Below are 24510 nucleotides of genomic sequence, written 5' to 3' on the forward strand. Positions count from 1 at the left end.
CCTTACCTGTATTTGGCAGAACAGAGAGCCCATTGTGTCTTCCTACCTCTGCACCTGTTGCTATGGAAATACTTATGGTGGGGACAAATTTCTCAGGAGTATCAGAAAACTGGATGAATCCTGGTCTTTGTTTTCCCAGATTCATGGTCTGCTGCTACGTTCTTGTCACACCTGGGTTACTGCACAGCCATGACCCCAGCACAAATGTTTGGACAAAATATATATGCCGTAGACGTGGATCTTGGATTAATAAAAATCTGGTTTGCGCTATGTTAGACAGTTATGCCCAGAGTGAAGGTTTCACAAGATTCTAGGATATGAAAGGTTTTCCCAGGCAAAGTACAGAGAGACCTGCTTCTTGTATTAGTATGATTTCAGGGGTTGGTCCTATAAAAATACTAATGTAACAAGTAAATAATTTCCATTTTATATGGAAAGCTTGGCCGCAGCCAAAGAGCTGCTCTAAGACTCCTCTAACCTACTTATTGGAAGCAGTGAGAGAGATAGTTAGAATAACATATTTAATGTTTGGTGCAGCTGGACACGGTATATGGCCTTTGTTGTTCAGTCCAGCTCTAACAATGTTTCACATGCTGTTGCGATATTTTAGGAGAGAAAGCAGGGCTGGAACAAATCTTTAAATTGCCTCTCCCTTAATGATTCATGTTTTCTGCCCTATGTGATCTCTGATGTTACTGTTTTACTGTTTGGTCCCTGAGGGTCAGCCATATCTGCAACCATAGGATCTACTCGAGATCCTATGGTTCCACACAGTCTATTTAAAGTCCACTTGCTTAAAGAGCAAAAAGTTCCCCACATGCTTTTCTCTTGAAAGAACTGAGAATGAAGGAGTGAATAGTGTACCTTAAATTGATATAGCTATTACTCGTCTTGGTAAGCATACTACAATACTGGTAGAAGATCCCTCTGACTTGAAGGATGCCAATGATAGAGGGACAGAAGGCTGCATGAGACGAACATACTCTGCTTCAGCTTTTCAACACAAGGCACTTCTTACCTTTATACCCACCTTAAAGAAGGTGTCAGAAGGAGAGAACGCTCTTCCACAGGAACAGAACAGTCACTGGAGTCGCATACTTGTTTTTGTTCTTTTAGAAGAATAAGCAGACCAGAAGAAAGGACCAACCAGCTTTACCCCAACAGGTCTAATCAGTTTTACAGGAATAAACCAAGCCGAGGAAGAGACAAGTGCTCTTTCCTGAAATAACAAAAGCATCTCACAATTTTTATCATTTTGTAGCTAGGCGACTTGTTCATCAAGGTGGATTCCAAAGAAACACGTTGCAAGAACTATAAGCTTTCTACAATATAGCAGGATGATGAGAGAAAATGTAGAGAGTGTACTGGGAAAGGCAGTCCATATTTAACTGGGCAACATACACTCACTAGCCACTTTATTAGTTACACCTTGGTAGTACTGGGTTGGACGCCCTTTTGCCTTCAGAACTGCCTTCATTCTTTGCAGCATAATTTCTACAAAGGGCTTGAAACATTCCTCAGAGATTTTGGTCCACATGCATATTTGTCTGCTGCACATCCATGAGGCAAATCTCCCATTCCACCACATCCCAAAGGTGCTCTATTGGATTGAGATCTGGTGACTATGAAGGATATTGGAGTACAGTCAACTCATTGTCTTCAAGAAACCAGTTTTAGATGATGTGAGATTTGTGACATGGTGCATTATCCTGCTGGGAGTAGCCATCAGAAGATGGGTACATTGTGGTCATAAAGGGATGGACATGGTCAGCAGCAATGCTCAGGTAGGCTGTTGCATTTAAATGATGCTCAATTGGTATCTGAATGTCTTAGCTGGGATGGAGACTCATCAGCCCAGGCAACGTTCTTCCACTCTTCCATTGACCAATTTTGGTGAGCCTTGTAGCTTCAGTTTCCCATTCTTAGCTGACAGGAGTGGCACCCAGTGTGGTCTTCTGCTGCTGTAGCCCATCTGCTTCAAGATTCGACGTGTTGGGCGTTCAGAGATGGTATTCTGCATACCTTGGTTGTATGAGTTATTTGAGTTGCTGTTGCCTTTCTGTCATCTCGAACCAGTCTGCCCATTCTCCTCTGACATCAACAAGGCATTTTCTTCTACACAACTTCCACTCACTGGATATTTTCTCTTTTTCCTCAGACCATTCTCTGTAAACTCTAGAGATGGTTGTGCGTGAAAATCCCAGTAGATCAGCAGTTTCTGAAATACTCAGACCAGCCTGTCTGGCACCAACAATCATGCTATGCTCAAAGTCACTTAAATCCACTTTATTCCCCATTCTGATGCTTTGTTAGACCACATCTAACATGCCTAAATGCATTGAGTTGCTGCCATGTGATTGGGTTTGGTTCACTAAACAAAAAAGACAACCCAGATCTTCTGGACGCAATGTCAGAAGCATGGAACTCCAAACTAGCCTATTAATTCCCCCCTGTTCCCTAGATTCTAAGAGTCATCTGGTAGGTCAAGTTGGAACAAGACCAAGTGATCTTAATCACTCCATCTTGGCCAAGAAGACCCTGGTTTACAGAGATTATTCTACTGTCCAATGGACAGTACTGGATACTGCCACAAATACCTTTTGTATGGGAAGCCAAAAAACAGGATCAGGTTGACTGCTTGCTGAACGAGAGGTATTAGAAGAACAAGGTGTGAGATGCAAAAGTCATAAAAATGCTGCTATAGACCAGATCTGCAAAGCATCAACATGGGCCAATGTACAAGATGCTGCAAGCTAGACATTCTGGCCACAGCAGAAGCAGCTTTTGGTCACATCATCCTTCAAGCAGCTATTTTGGCTACCCAACCAACACATGACATGCTACATCCCTAGGTGTAATTTTCCCTCCCCATTATTATTAAACTCTTTTTACATCTACCTATTTGTGTCCGTCTCATTACTACGCAAGGTATAGAAGGGTTGTGCTTCCTCTTTATAGGCTTGGTAGGGGAGGTTTCAGCTTGACACTTGTCTTATACAACGTAATAGGATATGACCCTAGGTTTGGCTGCCGCATGGGCCAAGGAAAAAGATTTTTATGGTAAAAATGTCCCTTTTTTCTAACTAAGATTTGATTTTTTGCAAGATAATCTTTTTGTTCTCAAGAGATGGGAGTTCTGGCATCTTGGATCTTGTGCATTTGCACACTCTGCTTGCTTTTGCAACATATACAATTTTTTTCTTTCTATTTAAAGATCCAGCAAGTTTTGTTGCCTTCCCAAGCTTTTCCCCTAAATAATTCAATGGAGCTATGTCTGCTATTTTGCTTCATCTGTTTCTCCCTGTGCCTGCTTTCAGATATGGTGAAGCTGTTTACCCAGCCCAGGTAAGCCCCTGGTAACTCCACTCACCCATGTCTGTGTGTGATATTTTGGCGCTTTTCTTTTGTATCAGTTTATCAGACCCTTAACGTGTGGATTACCAACAGACAAAGGATGCTCCTAAGAAAGCCATGACTAAGACCATGAAACATAAAATTCTATGACAGATAAGAACCATTCAGCCCATCTAGTCTGCACGTTTTTCCTGCAGTAAAGATTCAAACTTTAATCAGTCCTTGATCTTGTCTTATGTCCAGGATAGTCACATGGCCCTGAAAATTTCTGATTACAGCACTGGGTGGAGGAGCACTGGGCAGCACACATACAACAAACAAACTCTTCTTCTTTGAGATAAAAAGATGCAGCCCTCTGGTTAACCCGTAAGGAGTATCCTTAGGTGGTCAAGCTACCAAAAAGGTAACCTTGCCCCTTAAGCATGCCTCCCATTTTGCAGATCTGTGGATCAGTTAAAGTGTCATAATGTTAGGCAGAACTGCTGCACTCCCTGTTGCATGCAGAAGAACAGTCTGGCTTCAGGCATGGTCAGTAGATTCACATTTCTGGGGCGTGACTTTGTTTTTGTTGATGGCTTCTGCTTTGGGGATGAACTAGAAGCCCCCTGTAGAAAACTACAGAAGACAAGTTCTGGTTGCCTCGGAAGCATTAACTTCCAATACCAAGGCAGAATCTTTCAATGGATTGTCACTGGGAAAACCAGAGCAGTTAGAAGTCCTCTATGGATAAGCCTTATTTATTTTGAAACCACGTGGGGGTTATGGCAGAGGTTCTGACAAATCCAGTGTCAGACTCAACACCATTTGGGGGCTAGTAGGAAGTAGAGGACTGCATTGGGAGGCGGGAGCGGGATTAAAAAACCAGTCCCGCGCAGGGCTCTAGTAGGAAGTTGCCTTTTCTTGTTCCTGGGACAATAGAGACAAATAATAGACGCTTGGGTCCTATACATAGTTCAACAGACATTTGGGCAACAAAACAGCTTGCTGCGCATGCCCCTTGTTTTGTTGTCTCAGTCAGCAGGGCTCTTCTTTGAGATGCGATACAAGAGCTTTTCTCAGATTTGGTCCAAAGCCCTTCGCATTTTCACATAGGTCCTAGTCGTATTTGTTACATTTTTGAGCCAAGAGGGTAGTGCCTCTGTATGACTGGCTGATGGTGATTGAAATCCGACCCTATCCTTCGTAAATATGTGAACTGGATTTAGTTGCTTCTTTAAAGACTGGTCTGGATATTATATGGGAAAAGTTGTCATTATTATATTTCTGTGACACTTATACCCAACAAACATAAAAAGATGGACATCATGGAAAAGGGAGGGGAAAGTTGACATGGTTCTAGGGTTGCTGTATGGGCCATTTTGTGTACATGTACATTTCAGGTGTTATTGACAGGTGTGATGTGCTGATCTGCAGTATGGGGGCTGTATACGTTCACAGGGCTGCTCTTTCACATTGCCGGTCAACATGTAAAATGCGAATGCAACCATGAATAACCTAAAGTCACACTCACAATCCGCTTAAAGGGACAGTTTGTAGTGTGTGACACCACTACCACCAAAGAAGAAACCATATTAACATTCTTTGTGAGTCCAGCAGTTGTTTTGCTAACCTCAACTCATTACCTATCGTAGCCTCTACCCGAGCCTGCACACTACTTGGATCGTCGAAGTCCTGGGTCTCCTGCATTTGGTCTCAACCCTTGGGTAGGTGTATCTAGGTGAGTAACTCCTGTGGTGTGTTTTACATGTATGTGATGGCTGGAGTGTCCCTTTAACATTTTCTGCAGAAGGAAGTATAGCGTGGCTTTGTTCACATTAACAGCAGATGCCGCAGTAAAGCCTCTGTGAGCTGCTGGCTTCTAGTTGTGCTTTCCCTTTAGGAAGGCTAAGATGTTGGAAGCCCTGCTCGACTAAAAATTCCATTGTACTCTGCGTGGGCATTACAGGAATTTAAGCCCCCAAACACAAAATATTCTACCACTGTGTGAAAAAATAAACTTTGAGTAGTTAACACTTTGTTTGCCACCGGTTTGCTGTACACTCATATGGTAATTTAGGAATAATGATCAACTAGGAATAATTGGCAAAAGTTAAAGTTGGTGCATTTAGGGAATGTTTGGAACCTAAATATGTAAGGAGACAAATATAGAGCAAGCAGCAGAGAGCAGGCCTGGACTAGCTCTCTAGTTTTTACTAGTTTATTTTTTAATAGTGCAAAATAACATGTTCTCAAGGTTTCCAGTGACTTCAGTTTTAAATTAAGCCTGCCTATTATGCCCAAGTATGTATTAAATGTATCAGCTCATTTAAAAACAGCAGAGTAGAAATATGAAATTGTCATGTGTGTGATAAGAATGTTTTCACTTGACCAAAATAAGATATATTTTAGACAGAATTAGGATTCATGTTTTATCATGTGTTGCAACCTGTCTTGTATTATATGATTCTAAAGCCAACTCTCATGAAATACCTAATGTGATTGAACTTTTGATATATTTGAAATACACATCTGTTACCTTTATATAAACCTTAAATGTATCTATGGGCATTTTTGGCTTTTACTTACCGTAATAGGATGGTGGAACACTTGATTTTCCTCATTTGACTATGTATTATAAAGATCCAACACCAAGTCTACTGCAAGTAAAAATGGTGGGATGACTTTTAAGGAACCTTCACATATTTACTGTATGTTATGCAGGTCAAGTTTGGTCAATGTACCAGAAGAAGCTGACTGGTGGTGGCCATTAATAATCGATGGTGTATCAGGGAGTTGAAATAAAATGGTAAGTCAATATAGTACCTTAATAGTTATTGAAATGCTTTAGAAAACAATCATTTAAGGAGTATTTAAATACATGTTCAGCGCTCCTTTAATTAATCTACTAATAGCAGAAATTCCAGTGGTTATATTAGAATGATATAGTTTATTTGATAATTGTACAATGCAGAGCATATTATCAGATATGTATTGTATGTCAATATGTATGCAGATGTGGCTGGGACCATTTCAGATCCTGGTTCATCACTTCATGATACTTGAGGAACCCTGCCACACTTGTGACAATAGTGCTCTTTAAAACTATCATGGCACATTTTCAATATTAGTGAACTTGCCACATTTAACAGTGTTTCAGCGTGGTAGAAACACTCATGTCTGATGCATGTATTGCTGTGTAATATAGAAGCGCATCCAATCATATGATACTGGGACCCGCAGTCATCTGATACAAATACAGAAGTCATCTGACATCAATGGAAAAACACAGTCATATGATTTTGTGAATATCATCTGACAGTGAGACAGTCATACAGTTTAGTCCATGTAACAAGAAAGAAAGGAAACGAGACAGATGTGCTAAATGTACATATGTCCGCCTATAGTGTGAACCAGCCATCACACCTGATCATTTGAAAATAATTTCTAAGGATATATATGACGCGAGATCAATGGGCAGTGCTGTCTGTATTTATTTTATTTTGGAATATTCTATTGCAGCAGATCAAGTGTTTCTTTAGCACAGGATATTCTAAAATTATATGAAGAACCATGTTGGTTTGAGAACGTCCTGAAATCCTTTTCTTTTAAACTAGTGTGGCGTCCAATTATGTTTTTTTTTTTTTTAAAGCTGTAATTGATCTAAAGTCAACGCTGACAGATTTCAATCTCTGGGGCATGTCAAAGCCCCCACCGACAATTAACTGCAAGTCGGAGAGGGTTTAACGTTTGAGAAGATGTACTGAGACATGTATAGGACTTCTCAGAAGTTTCTACAGTTGTTCTTACTGCACTCCGGCATCCTTTGCTATGTATCTTCCTTCTTTTTAACGTCCTCTTCAAGTTTATAACATTATTGGGGGTTTAAAGAAACCCGTTCTGGCTCAAGATTTAAATGTGGTATTTAACTCAAAATGTAATCTAGAACATTGCCGTTACCTGCTATGGTGATGGTTATTTGTGCCATGGCTGCATATAACTAAACCCACATATTTGTAGCCAGGTTGTAGCATTCCTGTCTCCAGGCCCAGCTTTAATGCTCTTCCCAGTACTTACATGATCCCAGCAGTTTACTTGCAGTGGAGGCTGACTCAGTAATGGGATTATGATTTACTAAACAGGGCAAAGGTTTTAATTTAGAGACTTAACCCCTTCAATGCCAAAAATGAACTGTACAATATATCTCAACTTTATTATTTTAAACGCATGCTTGCTTGGTTAGTTGTAGTTCAGATTTTGTCATATAACCATTTACACATAAATACACATTGGTAGGACTGATGCGGACTAATTGGTGTGCTAAGGCAATATAATCATCAAAATAGTGTTTCTTAAAGCCTGTGACACACGAGCCTAATGCCACATTGTCTCACAGTGGGATTTTAACACAACATACTTTTGCAGTCCGGGTACCACTGTAGATACTGTATCCTCCCTGACAGCAATCTGGCTTAAAATGCGTGGTGTAAATACAGTTATAGGAAGAATGTATTCTTTAAAAGGGGTGTTAACAAGTGACTTTGCAATAGGATGACCACATCAGCTGTTCTTCACAGGATACATATACAGTGCACATGATGCAGATCGGCACATGTAAAGTGCTCGCTCCCCCTACAGTATGTGGGATGTAAAGCTCACAGAAGGCAATCAGTTATTTGGTTATACATTCCACACAATGAAAGCCAACGTTTACTCATGCTGGTCAGAAACACATAAAATCTAAATATGTACCCTAGCTGATGGGGTTACCCTACTTTACAAAAGATTTACAGAGGTTGATCTGGCTCTGCATAAGTTAACACATAGTAAATGTGAAGAGTGTTCTTAAATGTCACCTCACTAATTCGACTGCACATTACTTGCAACTGTTTTTGTGGATAAGTCCCAAAATGGTTGACATATCTTTAACCAGCTTTCATGAAGATGCCAAACTTATTACTGTATTATTTTCACAAAATAGCCTGGCTGTCTTACAGGTGCTTCATGGTTCCCGGCCAATATCTTAAAAAAAAAAAATGTCTATGTTTAATACGTATAAGACTTTGCTGTGCTGCCAAACCTTGCGGCGGCTTGGTATTACTTGCACGCTGATAGCATTTAGAATACCCTTTTCTGTTACACTAAATACCACCAAACACTACAATTCAATAGCAGGCAACATCAGCAGCTGTCAAGATGCTTGTCTGAATTATGTGGTGCCAACACGTTTTTAATGTGCCTTTTTTGGTCAAGACACCACAATGGATTCCTGAGGTTGGGAATACTGATTTTGTGACTGTATTTGTCCAAAAAAATGTGCTAGTGCCCCCCATTTTCTCCTAAAATTTCTTATTTGTCAATAACCACAAGGAAAGCTTGGGGATATTCTTAAATGGACACTGTGGGTTCCAGATGCTTCAGGTCACCATCATTTGTAGAATCAATAAACCTGGGACTAGATAATGACCACAGTGAACTACATGAAAATGTCATATATTAAGGTGCAAACAAGTCCTCATTGTGATTTTACTCCTTGTAATGTAATTGCTGCCTGAGATCCTCTTTGATAACAGAAAAATGAGCGTGTTGACAAGAGTCAGATTATTAGGAAGTTTTGGTTTCCATATCAGTTTCTTAAACAGAGATATACTTGTGGCGTCACAAGGATTTTCCCGGCCTTAGTTTTAACCCTTTTTGTTGGGTCAAAGGCCTATAGTGAGGAAAGGTGTCACTGGCTACATGGTTGGATTGAACTGCGTGAGCCATCCAGTTTTAGGAAATTAAATTAAAGGCTCTTTTGCAAAAACGCTACTAAGATTTCAAGACAAGTCCGCCTGATCACCCTGCTGGTAACAACGGACCAGGAGGGTTAATTAGTTAATCAGGCCAGCGTCCCACAGCAGAATCTCTTAATCACATTGGGGATGTGAAATTTCATCCGTGCAGACTAAGCTTTGTGTGCAAATCTGCAGGAGCAGTTCTGGCTTTTCCGGGGTCAAATTCTCAAGAGCTCCTTTAAATGGGGTCTTTGTTTTCCTCGCTCTATGATATGATCATGAGGAACCAGAGACTGCAGGGGAGGGGCTGGAATTGGGAGGCACATTGGGCACCATATTTAACCATTTCTGTTTCCTCTCACCTTTTTCAAGTCGTCTTCTTGAAATGCCCTATCTACTCTTATTCATACCTGGGGAGCTCTTTAAATATTAAACCTTTAATAGCCAATCATGTTGACTCTATCTAGTTAATCGACAAATGTGGTAACCGTGGCTCTGATATCGATCTTCAAGGTAACCTTGACTTGTCATTATTTAAAGATATACTTAATAAAGTCACCTGCATTCAACCACAACACACCAGTAGCAAAATCACCACACAAGGTTTGTGTGTGTCACTAATCATTCTCTTCACTTTTAATTAATAAAAGGGTTTTTACTCTTCTATATTGACCCAAATACAGCAGCTATAAATATGGGTGCATAATGAAACTGTAATCTGATTTAGATTGAATTTACATGTACAATTTTTTTTTAGGTCCAATACATTTGGAAAAAACTGTAAATCTTGTTTGGGGTTAAAAAACTATAGTATACTTTTGAAATCATGACTCAGAAAGGGGAAGAAAACTATCATTTAACATTTATCCAGATTCAACACATATTATTAGTGTGTGTTGGCTAGACACGTCTTTTTAATTCACAAAAATAAAATTACTCAAGTCTTTTTGTGCCCGACAGGGCGATACTTTCACTAATCCTTTCACTCTATTCTCTTAACCAGACTAGCACATCATTCGGGACGTCTGTCCTGGATGGAGAATGCATTGGAAGCATGTGATTGCATTCCAATAGCCGTACCTACATCGTACAAGGAAACTAAACAGAAAGCTTTTCTAAGTGGAACATTATTGTGGTTCGGAAGTACAGGAATACCGAAGCAAACACAATCTGCTACATTCAAAGTTCTGATGTGACTGATCCCTTTATTCCCTGATCGAAGTCCTTGTTAACGGTTTCTTAAACAAATGTTGTTTCTACCCATTTTATCCATGTTTTCATCAAGCTGCCATACCTGAGTGTGTAGAACATACATACATGTTTGCTGCCAGAGTTTCATCACCTCTGCTTTAAGCTAGAAGTTGACTGCACCCAAGCACCCCTGTTACCAAGGCTCACACAGTACAGATTCTTCAAACAATGCTCACTTATTCAGATGGGGATGGGAGGTGTCACTACTCTACAGTTATAGCGCAAGGTGCTCCGAAGATTGTCTCTGTGCAAGACAAGAACGTGTGTTAGTGTACAGTGTTAGAGTGTGTGGATGTGTGTTAGTTTATAGTGTTAGAGTGAGAGAGTGTGTGAAATCCTGCACACAGCTCCCAGTAACCCTAGTGTCACTCCCATCCTTTGGCTAGAAACACAATGATAATAAAAATAACCATAACTCAAGAAGGCATTTGACTTAATTTTTTAATATATATTTTTGTATAAGTTTTGCGCACAGTTAAAAGAATGACAAGTACTAGATAAGATAAAAGCATATTTACATAAATAACAAAGATGCAGTTACATATATTGAGAGAGGGAAGACAAACAAAACCGTTTTCTCTAACTGAATAAACACTGATGGAGGAAGGGGTAATTATTATTATACACTGGGGTTAACTTGGGCATAGGACAAAGCATCAAAGAGTAAACCCCAAATGGGTTAATAGGTTTCTGTCCCTCTTCATATCAAAACCTGAAATTAAAAAAAAAATGGTTAACATCAAATTCCACCGAGACATTATTGGTTTAAAAACACCTGTCTCCACCACCTCTGTCCAAAACAAAAATATATATATAAAGATAATTATATATATTTTTATATTTACATATTTCCTTTACTGTTTCCATTTTTTCATCCTGATAAACATACTTTAGAGTAGCCATAATATGTCATGTAAGGGAAAACGTCAGCTGTAAACATGTGGATGCTGAAAATGGCTACCTTACGGAATTTAAGAACATGTACTATGAAAACGTTTCTTACTTATGTGGAGTCATGTATATCATAACATGGCAGTAGCACAGTTTTTGACATCTGTATTACTTCACCCTTTGTTGTTTGAGGCCAGTGTAGAACATGATAGAAAAATGATCTTGATGCGGACATACCTGGGCAATTCCCATGTAAATTAGCCCAGGGGTCTACTCATCCCTCTCCATATGCGAGCTAGGAGGGTGATAGAGCCGGGCTGGTGATGTTAGCCATGTACAGGGACATAGTTAGCGCTCAGTGTGTGTGGAAAGGGGCATTCACTCGATAATATTTGAAAACTGTTTCTTCCACTTCAGACTTCGTGGTAAGAATCTATTTACAGGTTGTGTGGATGCTTAGAAGTTAACTGTGCCCATATTCTAGACAAACAAAAAAGATACTGTACTTTAGCTTTTGTGAACCTTTTGTCAGAGCTTTGGGCACCTGCTCCTTTTGTCAACATAAATGACAGCCCCTGAAATGTTTCTGAATTTCTCTTCCCTTAAGATCTTATTTCTTGTAGTATATACATGACTACACAATAAGTGGACCATCTGACTTCTGTCTCTGTAGACCTGAAACTGTATTTGTCACAGCCAAGTATTTATAATAAACATGTGGTTGTCACTTCAGAATAAACGACAGCACAATATCATGATGAAGACGTGAAAACCGCCATCTTGCTCTTTTCAAGAGAGGTACATGAGCATCACACAATACTGTGGATGAATACGAAAGCCAATTGTTGGCTACCTTAGTGCACCCAACAGTTATTCATTTGACACCGATGCCATATTGCTCTCACCAGTACAATTAGTGGAGTGCATAATGTCAGTGCTATGACAGGAATAACCATTTATCTTCTTGCTCTCATATGTCAGGAATTATTAGATGCAGCTTTGTTTGATCAGCTTCCATGTCAAAGGAATGCGATTAAAATAAAAAAACTGCATCATGTTTTCCTTCTTAAGCAACTATGCATTTTACTACAGTGTGGACAAGTCAACATGATGAATTCAATTCCAAACAATGTTAAATTGATTAGTGATGTTTGAACTATCCCTTATATCAAACAAGTTAGCAGACCAGGTAAACTGGGTAAGGATGTCAATGTACTAGAAGCGACTTTCAGAGGTGCATCTGCCTTCAGCAGCCAGTGATTATGCATAGTCAAATCTCTGCGGACTTTCCTGCACACCCGAACAAAGCCACTACCAAAGCAGATGTTGCATCTTCCTGCCTTGTTTAGGAGACACTAGTCCATAAACTGTGTATAATCTGTATTCCCTTCCCCCATCCCTTCATTAACCAGCTATGCTACCCCCATCATTTTTACACTGGAGTTTTATCAGAAAAGATGGCCCATGTTTCCCAGTCACCGTCTTTCCCATGGGCCTGCAGAAAACGACTATAGTTTCCTGGTGCTCTTGGAATCCGGATTCTACCTGGGATTTGAGCTGTGGGAGGACCAAGTCGGAGCTTGTTTTTCTCCGAGAGATGTCCCTCCTTTGTTTACTTCTCTGTTTGGTTCATGGTCTTGATAAAGTAGTGTAGACGGGCTGTTCCCAGTGTGTGGGACTATGCGACTGAGCCACACTAGGGGGATCAGAGATTGCAGTATAGAGAGGACGTTGGGGGGGACCCATGTAGGAGAAAGCTGAGTACAAGCTGGAGGCTTGGCTGGAATGGCTGTAATAAGAACTTGAAGGCTGGTGATCTGAGTATTCAAACTGAGGCCTGGAAATTGAAGGAAATGCTGAGCCATAATGTGGCAAGCCCAAAGAGGTGTAGGTCAGCTGAGATGTGGAAGGCTGCTCCGTATAGTGGCTTGTGCTTGAGCCTTCTGTCTTCACCTGAGCTTTGGAGTCTGCCACGGCTGAAGGGTGTTGCTTTGTTAGAGCCCAAGCAGAAGGGCCAGCAGCCAGAGCTCCGGTAAGGCCATAGCTTGAAGTGTAGCCTCCAATGTGACTTGGGTGACCAGCATGGCCATTTGGTGGGAGATATTGGTCAAACTCATTGACATCAAATGGCTCCATGTTGGACATGACATCATGGCTGATTTCTCCTATATCCACGTTTCCAAAATCAATATGGGGTTTCCCTCCTTCCGCCATGGAGCGAGATCCATCCCTCTTATTATCAGCCTTTCCTGTCTGAAGCTCTGTCTTGGGTGTTGTTGGAGGAGTTGGAGGTCCATGGCTTTGACCTAGAGTGTAAAGGCATAAGGTAAGATGAAAAACATGGAGCAATACAGTAGAAAAGTGGTGTAACTACGTACTAAGAAACATAGGTGCCAACTGGATAAGACTGGTGTACTATGCATAGATGTAGCCAGAAAGAGGGAACTTTGAAAGAAATATCAGATTCCCAGTATTGCCATTTCCAAAATGCTATAAATAATTTAATAACTATGTTTTGTTATTTGCTTATGATTTATTGGTAGCGTGTTATTCCATGTAGCATCTCTAATACATACCTGTAGAGTGCTCTGAATTTCCATCAGACATTGGGGAACCGTGTCTGTGGTCAAGGTGTGAGTTTTTGTAATGTGCTTGTATGGACGTTGCACCCCCCTCTGTCTCAGAAGACCCATCACCCTCTCCAGGTGCAGGCTTCCCATTTTTTCTTCTGCGAGGCTGGTACTTATAGTCTGGATGGTCCTTCTTGTGCTGCATTCGTAATCTCTCAGCCTCTTCTATAAAGGGCCTTTTGTCATTCTCATTGAGCAACCTGTGGGGAGAAAAAAACAAACAGTTTGATCACGGTTTAGAAATATAACAGAAAGAGAAAGTATACTTTTTAAAGAGTAGTGGGAGTTCATGAGTTTTCTCCTTTTTCTAATTTCAATCTGATTCATATATCAAAGTAAATTACAGTACTGGTCATTTGGATACTAACCTGAGTTGGTTATATACTTGTGGTTTTAATTATACATATGTAATACAAAACAAATGTATTTTAGTGTTAAATGGAAGGTCATTATCACTACTACTATGTTTTAAGTAACAATACTTGTTTCCAATAAACAAGTAAAGCAAATGTTGTTTAAGGATTCTTACCTCCACAATTTGCCCAGAGTCTTGCTTAGTTCTGCATTGTGTAGATGTGGGTACTGGTCAGCCAACTTTCTTCGTGCAGCTTGTGCCCATACCATAAATGCATTCATAGGCCTTTTAACATGTGGTTTGGACTTACTGCCACCATTTACTCTCACAGGCATTGGCACTAACGTCCAGTCGTAGCCACTAAGGACCTGGGAAACTGCTTCTCGAATGCATACTGGAAACCTCTCATCCTCTGAATCTTGCTCCTTTTTCACCTTTCCTTCCTCATCATCATCTGGGCCGGAATGGGCATGAGGTGGCATTGGGTCTGGAGTCAGAGATGTGTCTTCTGATCCTACAGGGCTCATCTCAACCTCAGACAGGCTTTGATCATCACTCATGTTGTCTGGATTTAAACCTGGAATGGGAAACAAAGTCAGTGGCATTTTGAGCATGGGTAATACAATTACCTTGAGAGTCATATATTTTTGTTTTTTAGAAGCTTAAAATGAAGTGTACCCTTGTGTAATGCTGTTATATGTAGCAGCATCTTTTTTTAGGGTGCCACATTTAAATGTCAAGCATTGGAAATAACACATATTACTTGGTCTTCAAAAACATTAAGACAAGAGCCCCCCCCAAAAAAAAAAAGACACAACACTTTCTTACACCCAGTACCTAGGCTGTTAACAGTAATGTGAACTAGCTCACTCGACAAATGGTAGAGGAGTTTATCAAATAATAGATAGAATAGATATCAAATAATAGATAGAAATCCATCCTTATCTAAAATTCTACAAGTGATACACTCCCTCAAGAAAACCCAAGCAATGACTGAGCCGGATAATTTGCATTTTCTTCCTAATACTTTTCCTCCAAACATATGTAATTAGGATCCTCACAACAGTAAATTCATAAAGAGACTAATCCTGTTTCAATGTGTTAAAAAGGGTTGGAGAGTTTGAAATAATAATAATAATAATAATAATAATAACATATTTTTGTACAAATGTTTAAAAATGAAAATAAACAATTTGACTTAATAATTACTTTTCATGAAACAAGTACATTTTATGGTCCCCGTCTGAATATCTAAAATATCCTAGTTTTTTTTTCCTCCAGATTGTCCATATACATAAAGTTGATGGCAAATTAGAAGGGAATTTGTCCTTCTTGCTTCAAACTGATCACTGAAATGGACTCAATTACTTTTATATGAATATAGTAAATGGCTCTTTCCCCCAGCAGTAAATGTTACATTTATGTTATAGTGTTAAAATGTAGTTTAAAAACTGTAATTTAAACAATGGAAAACTTTAAACCCAATGCTTTAAACAATACATAAAAAAAAACATTTTATTACACAGATTTTTAGAACTCTAAATAAGTTTTATAAACGACCGAAGGAAGAGATATAAAAATAGTTCTGTATGGACGGGTTGTAGTGGGATTGTGAAACATCAATTAATTATTCTTATACTTAAATCTGGGAACTCTCAGAGCTTAGCCGTGATTCCCAAGCTTTTTATACCTTTCTCATGGTGAAATGGCGAGCGCGCAGTCACACAGTCTAGAGGAAAGTTTTTAATTCTTTAATGATATTTTAGCACCCTAAATAATGCTTTCCTTACTGACATATCTCAGTTGGAATAACCCCCTTTTTTAATATAGGTCACAGAATTCACTATATATTTACCCTTTCAAAAGTAATGTTTTTCATAAGAAGTCTTACTCGAAACTTTTGTTTGCCTCCGTTAGCATGTCACTTAAAGTGTTTGTCGGACTATTAAACTGCTAAAACTTTAAGTCCCGGTATCAGCTCATTCCTCATATTCCTAGGTTATGCTAACACTATCTGATGAACTTAAGAAAATTTCTTAGTCCTAGACTCCTAATTATGTACTTCAAGAGGAGAAAAAAAAATAAAGAAAAAATATAAACATGTTAAAAAAGTTTACTGGAAAATTTCTAGATTAATTAAATTTTTTATAGATGAAAAGTATTTGCCTCCTTTTGGTTTAATGTGAAGTGGTAGGAGTTCAAAGACTTACAATATCATATGTATGTTTAGGAAATAAACTACAGTTGGTCAATTGAAAATCTGACCTTATGGCCAAATGGTAAAATGCTGTCATAACAAACATGACTGCATATGGACAAACTGACTTACAAAGAGTGAATAAACAATGGCAAATCACAGATTATTTGAGAAGAAAACTATCCATTTTTTAATAAAATATAGTTATGTTTCTTCACTGATTATATGTTTTTAAATGATGTTTTGTAGTGTTTAATAAATTACAGTGTTTGTCTGTGTAGGACAAGCGATATATATCAGCTCTCTGTGGCTTGGCTTGAGAAAACCCACGGCCAATGGAGGTACTTCAAATCATGAAGACCAGCAAGTGCGAATTAGTGTCTACCATCTATATACTTTGGTGCTAACCCCTGGTATTAGCTCATCAATTTTGGGATTTTTATTCAAATTCTAATTGTTGTAAAGGATTTGCTTGAGCAACATTACTGACTACAACCACATCCAAGTCCTTATTGTTGATCCCACAGACACTGAAATTAAGCAACGCTAGTTTACTTGTATAAATCATTGCTGTGCCTCAATATACAACGCTGATGAATATATTAGTCTTTTTTAAAAGTATTTTATCCAAGGTTAAGAGGGTTCTCAGATGCTAATGGGAAAGATGGTAGCACTATACTATTAGTTTTAGGAGCTGATAAGCTTAAACCGCAGAAGTATTTTCAATTGACCCAAGAAAAATAATACAAATAACAAAAATGAAATAAAAATATTCAAATTAATTTGAAATGTAAAATACAACAACACATATAATAATGTCAGAATCCGATTTAAAGAGAAAATCTCTTTAAAAAAAAAACAAAAGAAAACAAAATGGAAACAAAATTGTTTTCTTATATATCTCTCTGGGAAGAATGCAAAACATCTCGGTAGCTATCGATGAAGTTTGTTTAATTGTGTGCGTGGGGTTTTAATAATTCACCTTTATGCTTAGATGTTACTTTTCACCCATTGCTTGTTCAGTTCAGAATATAAAAACAAAGTAAGTCCCTTCATTAAATATAAGTTTAACAACATCAGCTTATACACCAGTCTAAACACAGAGCACCTCGCTGACTGTTTTACAAGTTTATAAGTGCGTCTTTCAAATTAAGATTTAGTTACCAAGAAATAAATGTATGTTCCATTTTTTCAAAAACAAATGAGAATGTGCCAACAACTTGTTTAAATATTCTAAAACCATCTTATGGACTTCTGGGATTAAACAGCATATTGTACAGGAATGGTAGAAAAATAGAAGGGGTTTGGTATGATGTCCATTCCCATTTACGCATTAATAAGAAAACAACAAGCACAATTAACCAGTGAGTGCTGCGTGTCCATAGATTGTGACTTATATAGAAGATACACATGTAAACTAACTGTAGTCACTCTTCAAACCATGAAGTATAGAGTAATGCCATTAAGACTGTTGTCTAGAACAATGTGGAAAGGTTTGACCCCAAGATAGGTCTATTTATAAAGGTCCAACATCTGCAGTGTCGATAATGAAAATATATACTGTATATAATATATATATATATATATATATATATATATATATATATATATATAAACGATACATTTAGAATAAAACACAAATTAACATGAATACTGTCAACCATGTTTATCTATTGGTTAATATGACAAAAATTATAAAACAGATAAAAATTGAGAATGTGGAATAATAAAATGCAATAAAGGAATAAAAAAAAGAAAGATAAGTGAAAGAAATTTGAAATATATGAGAGAACAGAAGGGGAGGTTAGTATAGAGTTGTCAATTAGGAGAGGAGAAAGAGCTGAGCTGGCACTAAAAGTGTATATAACTAGATATTTGATGAAAAGATTCTAAAAAGAAAATGGTAAAAGACAAAGTCAGAAGAAAACAAACAAAAAGTGAGTGGATAGGTAAAAGAAAAGAAAACAATACAGAGAAAATTAGTAGAATAGAATATATATATATATTAGTAGAGAGTAGAATATATATTTATAATTCAGATGTAAAAATATAGTTAACTATATGGTAGTCAATGAAGTTAAAAAAGAGAATCAAAAATAATTTGGTTAAAAGAAGAAATCTGATTTAGCATACCAAAAATATTCTGGTGAAATAAAACATATTCCAAATTGCAGAGAAATGGGGAGAAAAGAGAGACTGGAAAAATGGGAATGCAGGACGTACCTATTGAGTCTTGGTGGTAGGAGGTGAGCTGGCTCACTGCTGTGTCAGTAATAGAGCCTCTGTTCTCGTATCTGAATGATGCTCTGTTCGCTGCCCTGATCACTTCTCCCCATGCCTTTAAGGCGAAGCTTTTCTCAAACAAACTACATCTCATCCACCGCCCATCTGATTGGCTGCCACAGATGGAGGGGGTGGAAATTAAGAGCGAAACGTACCTATTTCTGCCAACTGAACAAAAACAAAAAACACAAGACCCCCCTCTTTCTAAAATAGAATTTAAACCCCATTTGCTGATTTTTGGTGTTGCCGAATTTTTTTTCATTTTTAGAAAATACCGTACTTAATCAATGATGTTTAGGTAGTCCCTCAACTACATTTGACAAATATACAATATACTGTTTTTTTCCAGCTCTGTTCTGAGAAGTTTCACCCACTGGTATTCCAGAACATTACCTCTCTTCAATCTTCAATTAACCCATAGACTTCTATCAGTCAAAATAAACTCAAATCCTTCCTGCTATTAAAATGGAGATTTATCCAGCTGTATCTTGAGCTAATGTACATTCTTTCGTACACATACAACATGCCTCCTCGGTCACGCAAAATCACTTTACATGTACACACATAAATGTATATTTATCTCATACCCACTCTACTAGTCCTCCATTATTAAATCCATTCTTCGTCCATTTGGAAATGAATAATTTCCATTCCAGAATTGGATATCACAGTGTAGAGCTAGCACACCCAGCACCCACAACTAATCCAGAACTTCAACTCTTACTGACACAGCATCTCATTCATTGATTTCTAATCCAGACCTGAATCTCTTACTTTCTAATCCTCAGATTTTACACGCTGCTATAGTACAATGAAGTCTTGTAATAATAAAAAAAACATACATTAACACACACCACTGAACATAGATATATATATAACCGTTCAAACTGTTTCCCTGCTTAGCTCACCTTGAAAGCCAGTTAAAGAACTGATATATTTAATTAATGGCATATTGTATTTTACTGATATTTGTGAATAGCGGCCTTGTGCAACTACTACTCTTTGTTTAGTTATACTATCCTCATATTCCTCTTTATCTACAAACGTGCCCTCTTGTTAATCGACTCTCAGACATTTTTCTTTTATATTTTTTATGCTATCCATTGTCGATCCAAAAAAAACTATTACAGTGCCTCCAATCATCCATTACTCAGTAGCAACACTGTGAACATGATAGTATTTTAAGATGAAAGACAACCAAAGTGATCATTAGTGGAGATGTCTCATTATTTTTCTTTAAAGTGCTGTATATATTAATGTAGTGTAGCGCTGAAGAGAACTAGACTTTGTGCCACATTGTTCCAGTAAAGTTTGTCTGCAGACCTGGAGGCCATGTAATATTTTAGTTACATTCTCTAACTCAAATACCACACTTAGTAGATTGTTTATGGCAAAGCAAATGAAGGCCTGCGTATTACCCATTTTATGCTTCTTAGCTGTATTATCTTATCTATCGTCACTCACTCATCACTTTGCCTTGTGAAAAAAATAGAATGGCTCAGTCTTAATCACACAGACTGCAAGTCTATGAAAGTCTATGGATAAAAGAATTAGCATTGCCATAAAGAATCAGCTTATTGTAAGGTTTGAAGAGGGAAAGTAACCCAGAATATTACATGACTGAAAACAATGACACCCTCCATGTTTACAAAAATTTGAGGAAAATGAAATAAAACCAAATCTTATCAATGCTAACCTAGATTACTGATTTTTTATGATCAAGGTGAAAAACATAGCCTTTATAATTTAGGCGGGAGAATTTCATGTAAAACTAGGCAAAAGCCCATGGCTCACTTCCAAAACTCTGCTATAAATTGTAGCTTTTACACTAATCATTAAAAGAACAAAAATAAAAAAGAGCAAGGCCTCCACATATGATCTAGGACACTGATACAAAGCTGTGCATATAGTGTGTGTGTATGTGTGTCCTGCATATACAGTATTGTTGTAGGAGATGCCAAGCGGTGAGGCTACATAGGTATGTTCTGGAGGAGGAAACGTTTGACAGAGGATGCAACGAATAGCCTTAGGGTTCCATGTTCTCATCTGAGAAACTGCTGAAACACACTGTGTAATTGTTAAGAGACAAAAACCTTTGTAATCAGTAACTGTCTTCCCAGGGGAGAGGCAATAAAAAGTCACATTTTACAGACATAAATACTTTACTCTGAACAGGAGACTCGGGGGGCTGTATCTGAAATATTTACACGTTACTTACAACAGTTAAAAAAATTGTTAAGAACTTGGTCCCAGAATAAGACAGCTTTCTACAAGACTTTCAGTTAATCTACATTGCAATGGTTATGTACCTCTACAGCAAATTGGACGCTTCCCTGACAGTGAGACACCGTCACCTGAATACGACTGGCAGTTCGTCAACAAGACTAACTTGCAATAGTCGTCTGGCCAGAGAAATTATTTTGCCACCTTTTCAAGGCTCTGGTAGATGCCTGCATTTTCAGTGAGAGGGGCGTACAAGAGAGATGCTTCTTTAATGGGAAGGAGTTTCCACAGATTTCAATAAATATGTGTTTAGAAAATAAAATGAGGGTTTACAAAAAGTTGCAGTTTAATCATAGTGACTTCATATGCTTTATGAAAGTCCAGCCACATAGAGCTTCTCCTGCAAGGAGAGTTTGGTCGCGTGTAACGTATAGTTGAGTTGGTAAGAGTTTTCGAAAGTCTCCTGAATAATTGAACTATTCATAACTCAGAGCCAGCTCACCCTTCCTGCAGGAGAAACCTGTCAAGTAATAGCTCTTCATAATACAAAGTGATGTCGAGGTAAAACTCTCCTACATACCAACCTGCAAACTTTCCACTTTAGTGAATAAACTGCTTAAGGAAACATTATGTAATAAAAATGGTCCATTATTAAAATCCTGTATTTGTACTTTGGGGATTAATGATAGTCAAAATAGTGTGAGCATGACCCACCTTCACGCTGTGTAGGACCACTGTCCTGTCACTTTGTCGGGACCTACTGCCACTTAGCTTGACAAGTAGGGAAAGCTAGTTAACTGGACCATCTTAAGTTTAGTGGACATTTAAGGTTAAATGACACTTGATTCCAAATCTCTCTCAATTGGATCCTCACCTCTTATGCAGTTATATTCACCCCTCTGGTACCTGAGCATTCTCCCATCCCCCCCTAAGAGACAACGCAAGCTTTTGTCCTTACGGCAGGCCGCTTGCATATAGACCTTCCATTGTCCTGCCTTATTGGCGTAGCCTGGCTAGGCCAGAAGCCTGCACAATGAAATCTTACATACAGTAAAAAGGGGACATTAAAAAACTCTCCACAATAACTCTTGTGTTTAAAAAAAAAAAGGAGCAATGAAAGTTTGATAAGGGATACAGATTCCCCCTCTACTCCTCCCTCCTCGGGATTGAAAACACTGAATATCTTTCTAGGCCTGGCTCATGGATCTTTTTTTTCTTGATTTTCAGCTTGTCTTTGTGTGTACACTCTTTGTTCGTTCCAGGTGAACCGAAATCATGTGATATGAAAGGGGGACAGAGCTGGTTATTATAAAGGGTTTTCGGGCTCTGCCGAAGGCTGTCAGAGAGAAGATGCAAGCTTGGGGGAAGCATAAGCAAATTGCCTGCAGGGCCAGACCTTTTTCTCAGTCCCGGCACTTTATTTATATTACATCTTATTCCCTGAAAGGTGGCAGGCCGTGTTACTGCTGGACATGTATAACTTATAAAGCAGACGAGTCTACCCAGACCTGGAAAGCCTTCCTATCTTATCTGAGTAGTCCTGGAGATGGTACATTTGTCTGATGGATTCTGCCTAATGAATGGAGATGACCGACTGTTTTCATACACTGAAGACCATTTATGTCTTGTGAGGGCGAAGGATGTCCAAGTATTGTGACACTATATGGATTCCTCTTAGTGATGTTTAACAATGTATGTATATATATGTTTCGTGGGTTTTTTGTTAGATGCTTAATTTCAGCTTTCCATGAGAATGGTGTGTGTTGAGCCAGGTGATTTGATTTCTTCCATGTCTATGGGTGTGTAGGGTCCTGGGCAAGTAGGGGAGGGTGGGGGAGTGGTTGTGGAGCACATCCATGTGCGTCTCTGACAGTAAAGGAAACTTGCTGGTCCTCCCTATGCGGGCTCTGAAAGATGGGTCCTAGGCTAGGATTAAGATAATCTCTTCGACCCTCCAAGTCCCCAGCAGGGGAGGAGCTTCAGAACCCTTAACATAGGGCACTACATGTAATTTGCATTTATGCATCTATTAATCTGCATTTATGATAGCTACATGGACGTATATATCTGAGAGTTACAATTGCTTGGAGAAAGGATTAAGTGATTTTGCTACAGTTAAACACAAATTTCTTTTTATTGGGCATACATGTAGCTGCAAATATAAATGCAGAAATCATATTTGAGTTTATAGAAATATGCATGCTTAAGGTATATAAGCGAATAGTGAATCTGATTTTGTTCTACGCATATGTATTTTCTTGTTGAATATGGCACAGTGCATTAAGCTAAATTGAGCAGGGCCATCTTAATCATTTTATCTAACATTGTCTATTATTTATCTGCTGCATGTTCCTCTTGTCCTGCACTGAGAGGTAAGTTGCTTTATAAATTATTAATATTGTTTGTCACCTTTGTGAGGAAAGGGTTAAAAAATGTAAGTAGAATTCCTTTCCTGGTGAAGAGTCTCTAATCTGGTCCCATTAAATTCAGTCTGTGATCAAAGAGTTTAGAATCCTGGCTGGGGCAGGACAGATCATCCTCTCCTTATCAGCATCCACCTGCTGTTAACCCTTACAACTTCTTCCAAAATTGCGCTTTTTACTTTCGTACTTCCAGGCATTTAAGTATTTAACAAATAAATACACATTCTAAATTCTAATAGAAATCTGTTATCGCAAAGAAACATAGATAACTCAATGCCATTTTACACCTACAATGTACATTTATCTTTGGTTTTTATCTTCATCAAATCGTACAGGTGTGTATCTGTCACATTTATATAGGTCTGAAAATAATGCCTGCTCCAAGCTATATGTAGAAAATGTATCTAAAGTCAGGACAAATTGCTACAAGGTGGTTTAAAATGTGTTAAAGGTGCAGTTCTACTAACTTGGTGAACTGAAAAACTGCATTTGAAACATAATTCCTAAAACAATGAAATGCTCCAAAATATCCACCCAAGAAAAACATTCTTTAATTATGTAAAATTTTACATTATTCATCGTTTCTCCATAAACACTTGTCATGTAACACTAAAGCAGTCATTACTAAGTTGGTGCTATAGAAAATAAAATTTAAAAGTTTTAATATGAAAATGGTGGAATTTTATTCATATAGTGTATTCACTGAAACCTCAAACACTGTTTAAAATCATTTTTTATTCAGAATATCTGGGGTGTATTTCATGACTTTACTATTAATTCTGTCAATTGATTTCCTTATTATAGGATTATAAAGTGCCAAAGTATTCTGCATTGCAGCAAAGTAAAGGAAGCAATTAGAAAGCAATCATTTCGTATGCAAATTAATATAATTATCTCATTTGAGACTTAAAAGTGTCACTGAAAGTTCTAGTGCTTTTTCTTATACGTCATCTTCTGAACTTTCTGGTTGTTTGGAAATCTATTATGAAATCGGTGCTCTGATGTTTATGTATGATGTTATCATAAGGTCTATTCTAGAAGCAAATGTCCTGCTTGTATTGTATTGCTCTGAAGTGCCTTTGAACAACATTTTTTGCTGTAGCGTTATCGTATTCCCTTTTGAAAAGAAGTCCAAATGCAATAATATCAA

At 38.2% G+C, this 24510-nt stretch overlaps 1 protein-coding gene across 1 annotated transcript; it reads right to left on the bottom strand.

The window, feature by feature from the left end:
• Window positions 1-11840: 11840 nt before the first annotated feature.
• SOX10 (SRY-box transcription factor 10) lies at window positions 11841-18757 on the bottom strand. Its single transcript, XM_053470062.1, has 4 exons — window positions 18655-18757; window positions 14409-14811; window positions 13826-14079; window positions 11841-13555 (listed from the first exon to the last, which is right to left on the bottom strand). Exons 2-4 carry the CDS (start codon window positions 14792-14794, stop codon window positions 12879-12881), a joined length of 1317 nt encoding a protein of 438 aa, XP_053326037.1. The 5' UTR covers window positions 14795-14811; window positions 18655-18757; the 3' UTR covers window positions 11841-12878.
• Window positions 18758-24510: the final 5753 nt, after the last annotated feature.

The sequence above is a fragment of the Spea bombifrons genome, chromosome 6, assembly GCF_027358695.1.
Source record: "Spea bombifrons isolate aSpeBom1 chromosome 6, aSpeBom1.2.pri, whole genome shotgun sequence".
NCBI classification, from domain to species: Eukaryota; Metazoa; Chordata; class Amphibia; order Anura; family Pelobatidae; genus Spea; species Spea bombifrons.

Coding starts and splice junctions, on each gene's coding strand:
- SOX10 (XM_053470062.1), bottom strand. CDS start 14,794: ATGAGTGATGATCAAAGCCTGTCTGAGGTTGAGATGAGCCCTGTAGGA. Junction 14,080..14,408: donor ACTCTGGGCAAATTGTGGAG/GTAAGAATCCTT, acceptor TTCTCCCCACAG/GTTGCTCAATGAGAATGACA. Junction 13,556..13,825: donor AAATTCAGAGCACTCTACAG/GTATGTATTAGA, acceptor TTTACACTCTAG/GTCAAAGCCATGGACCTCCA.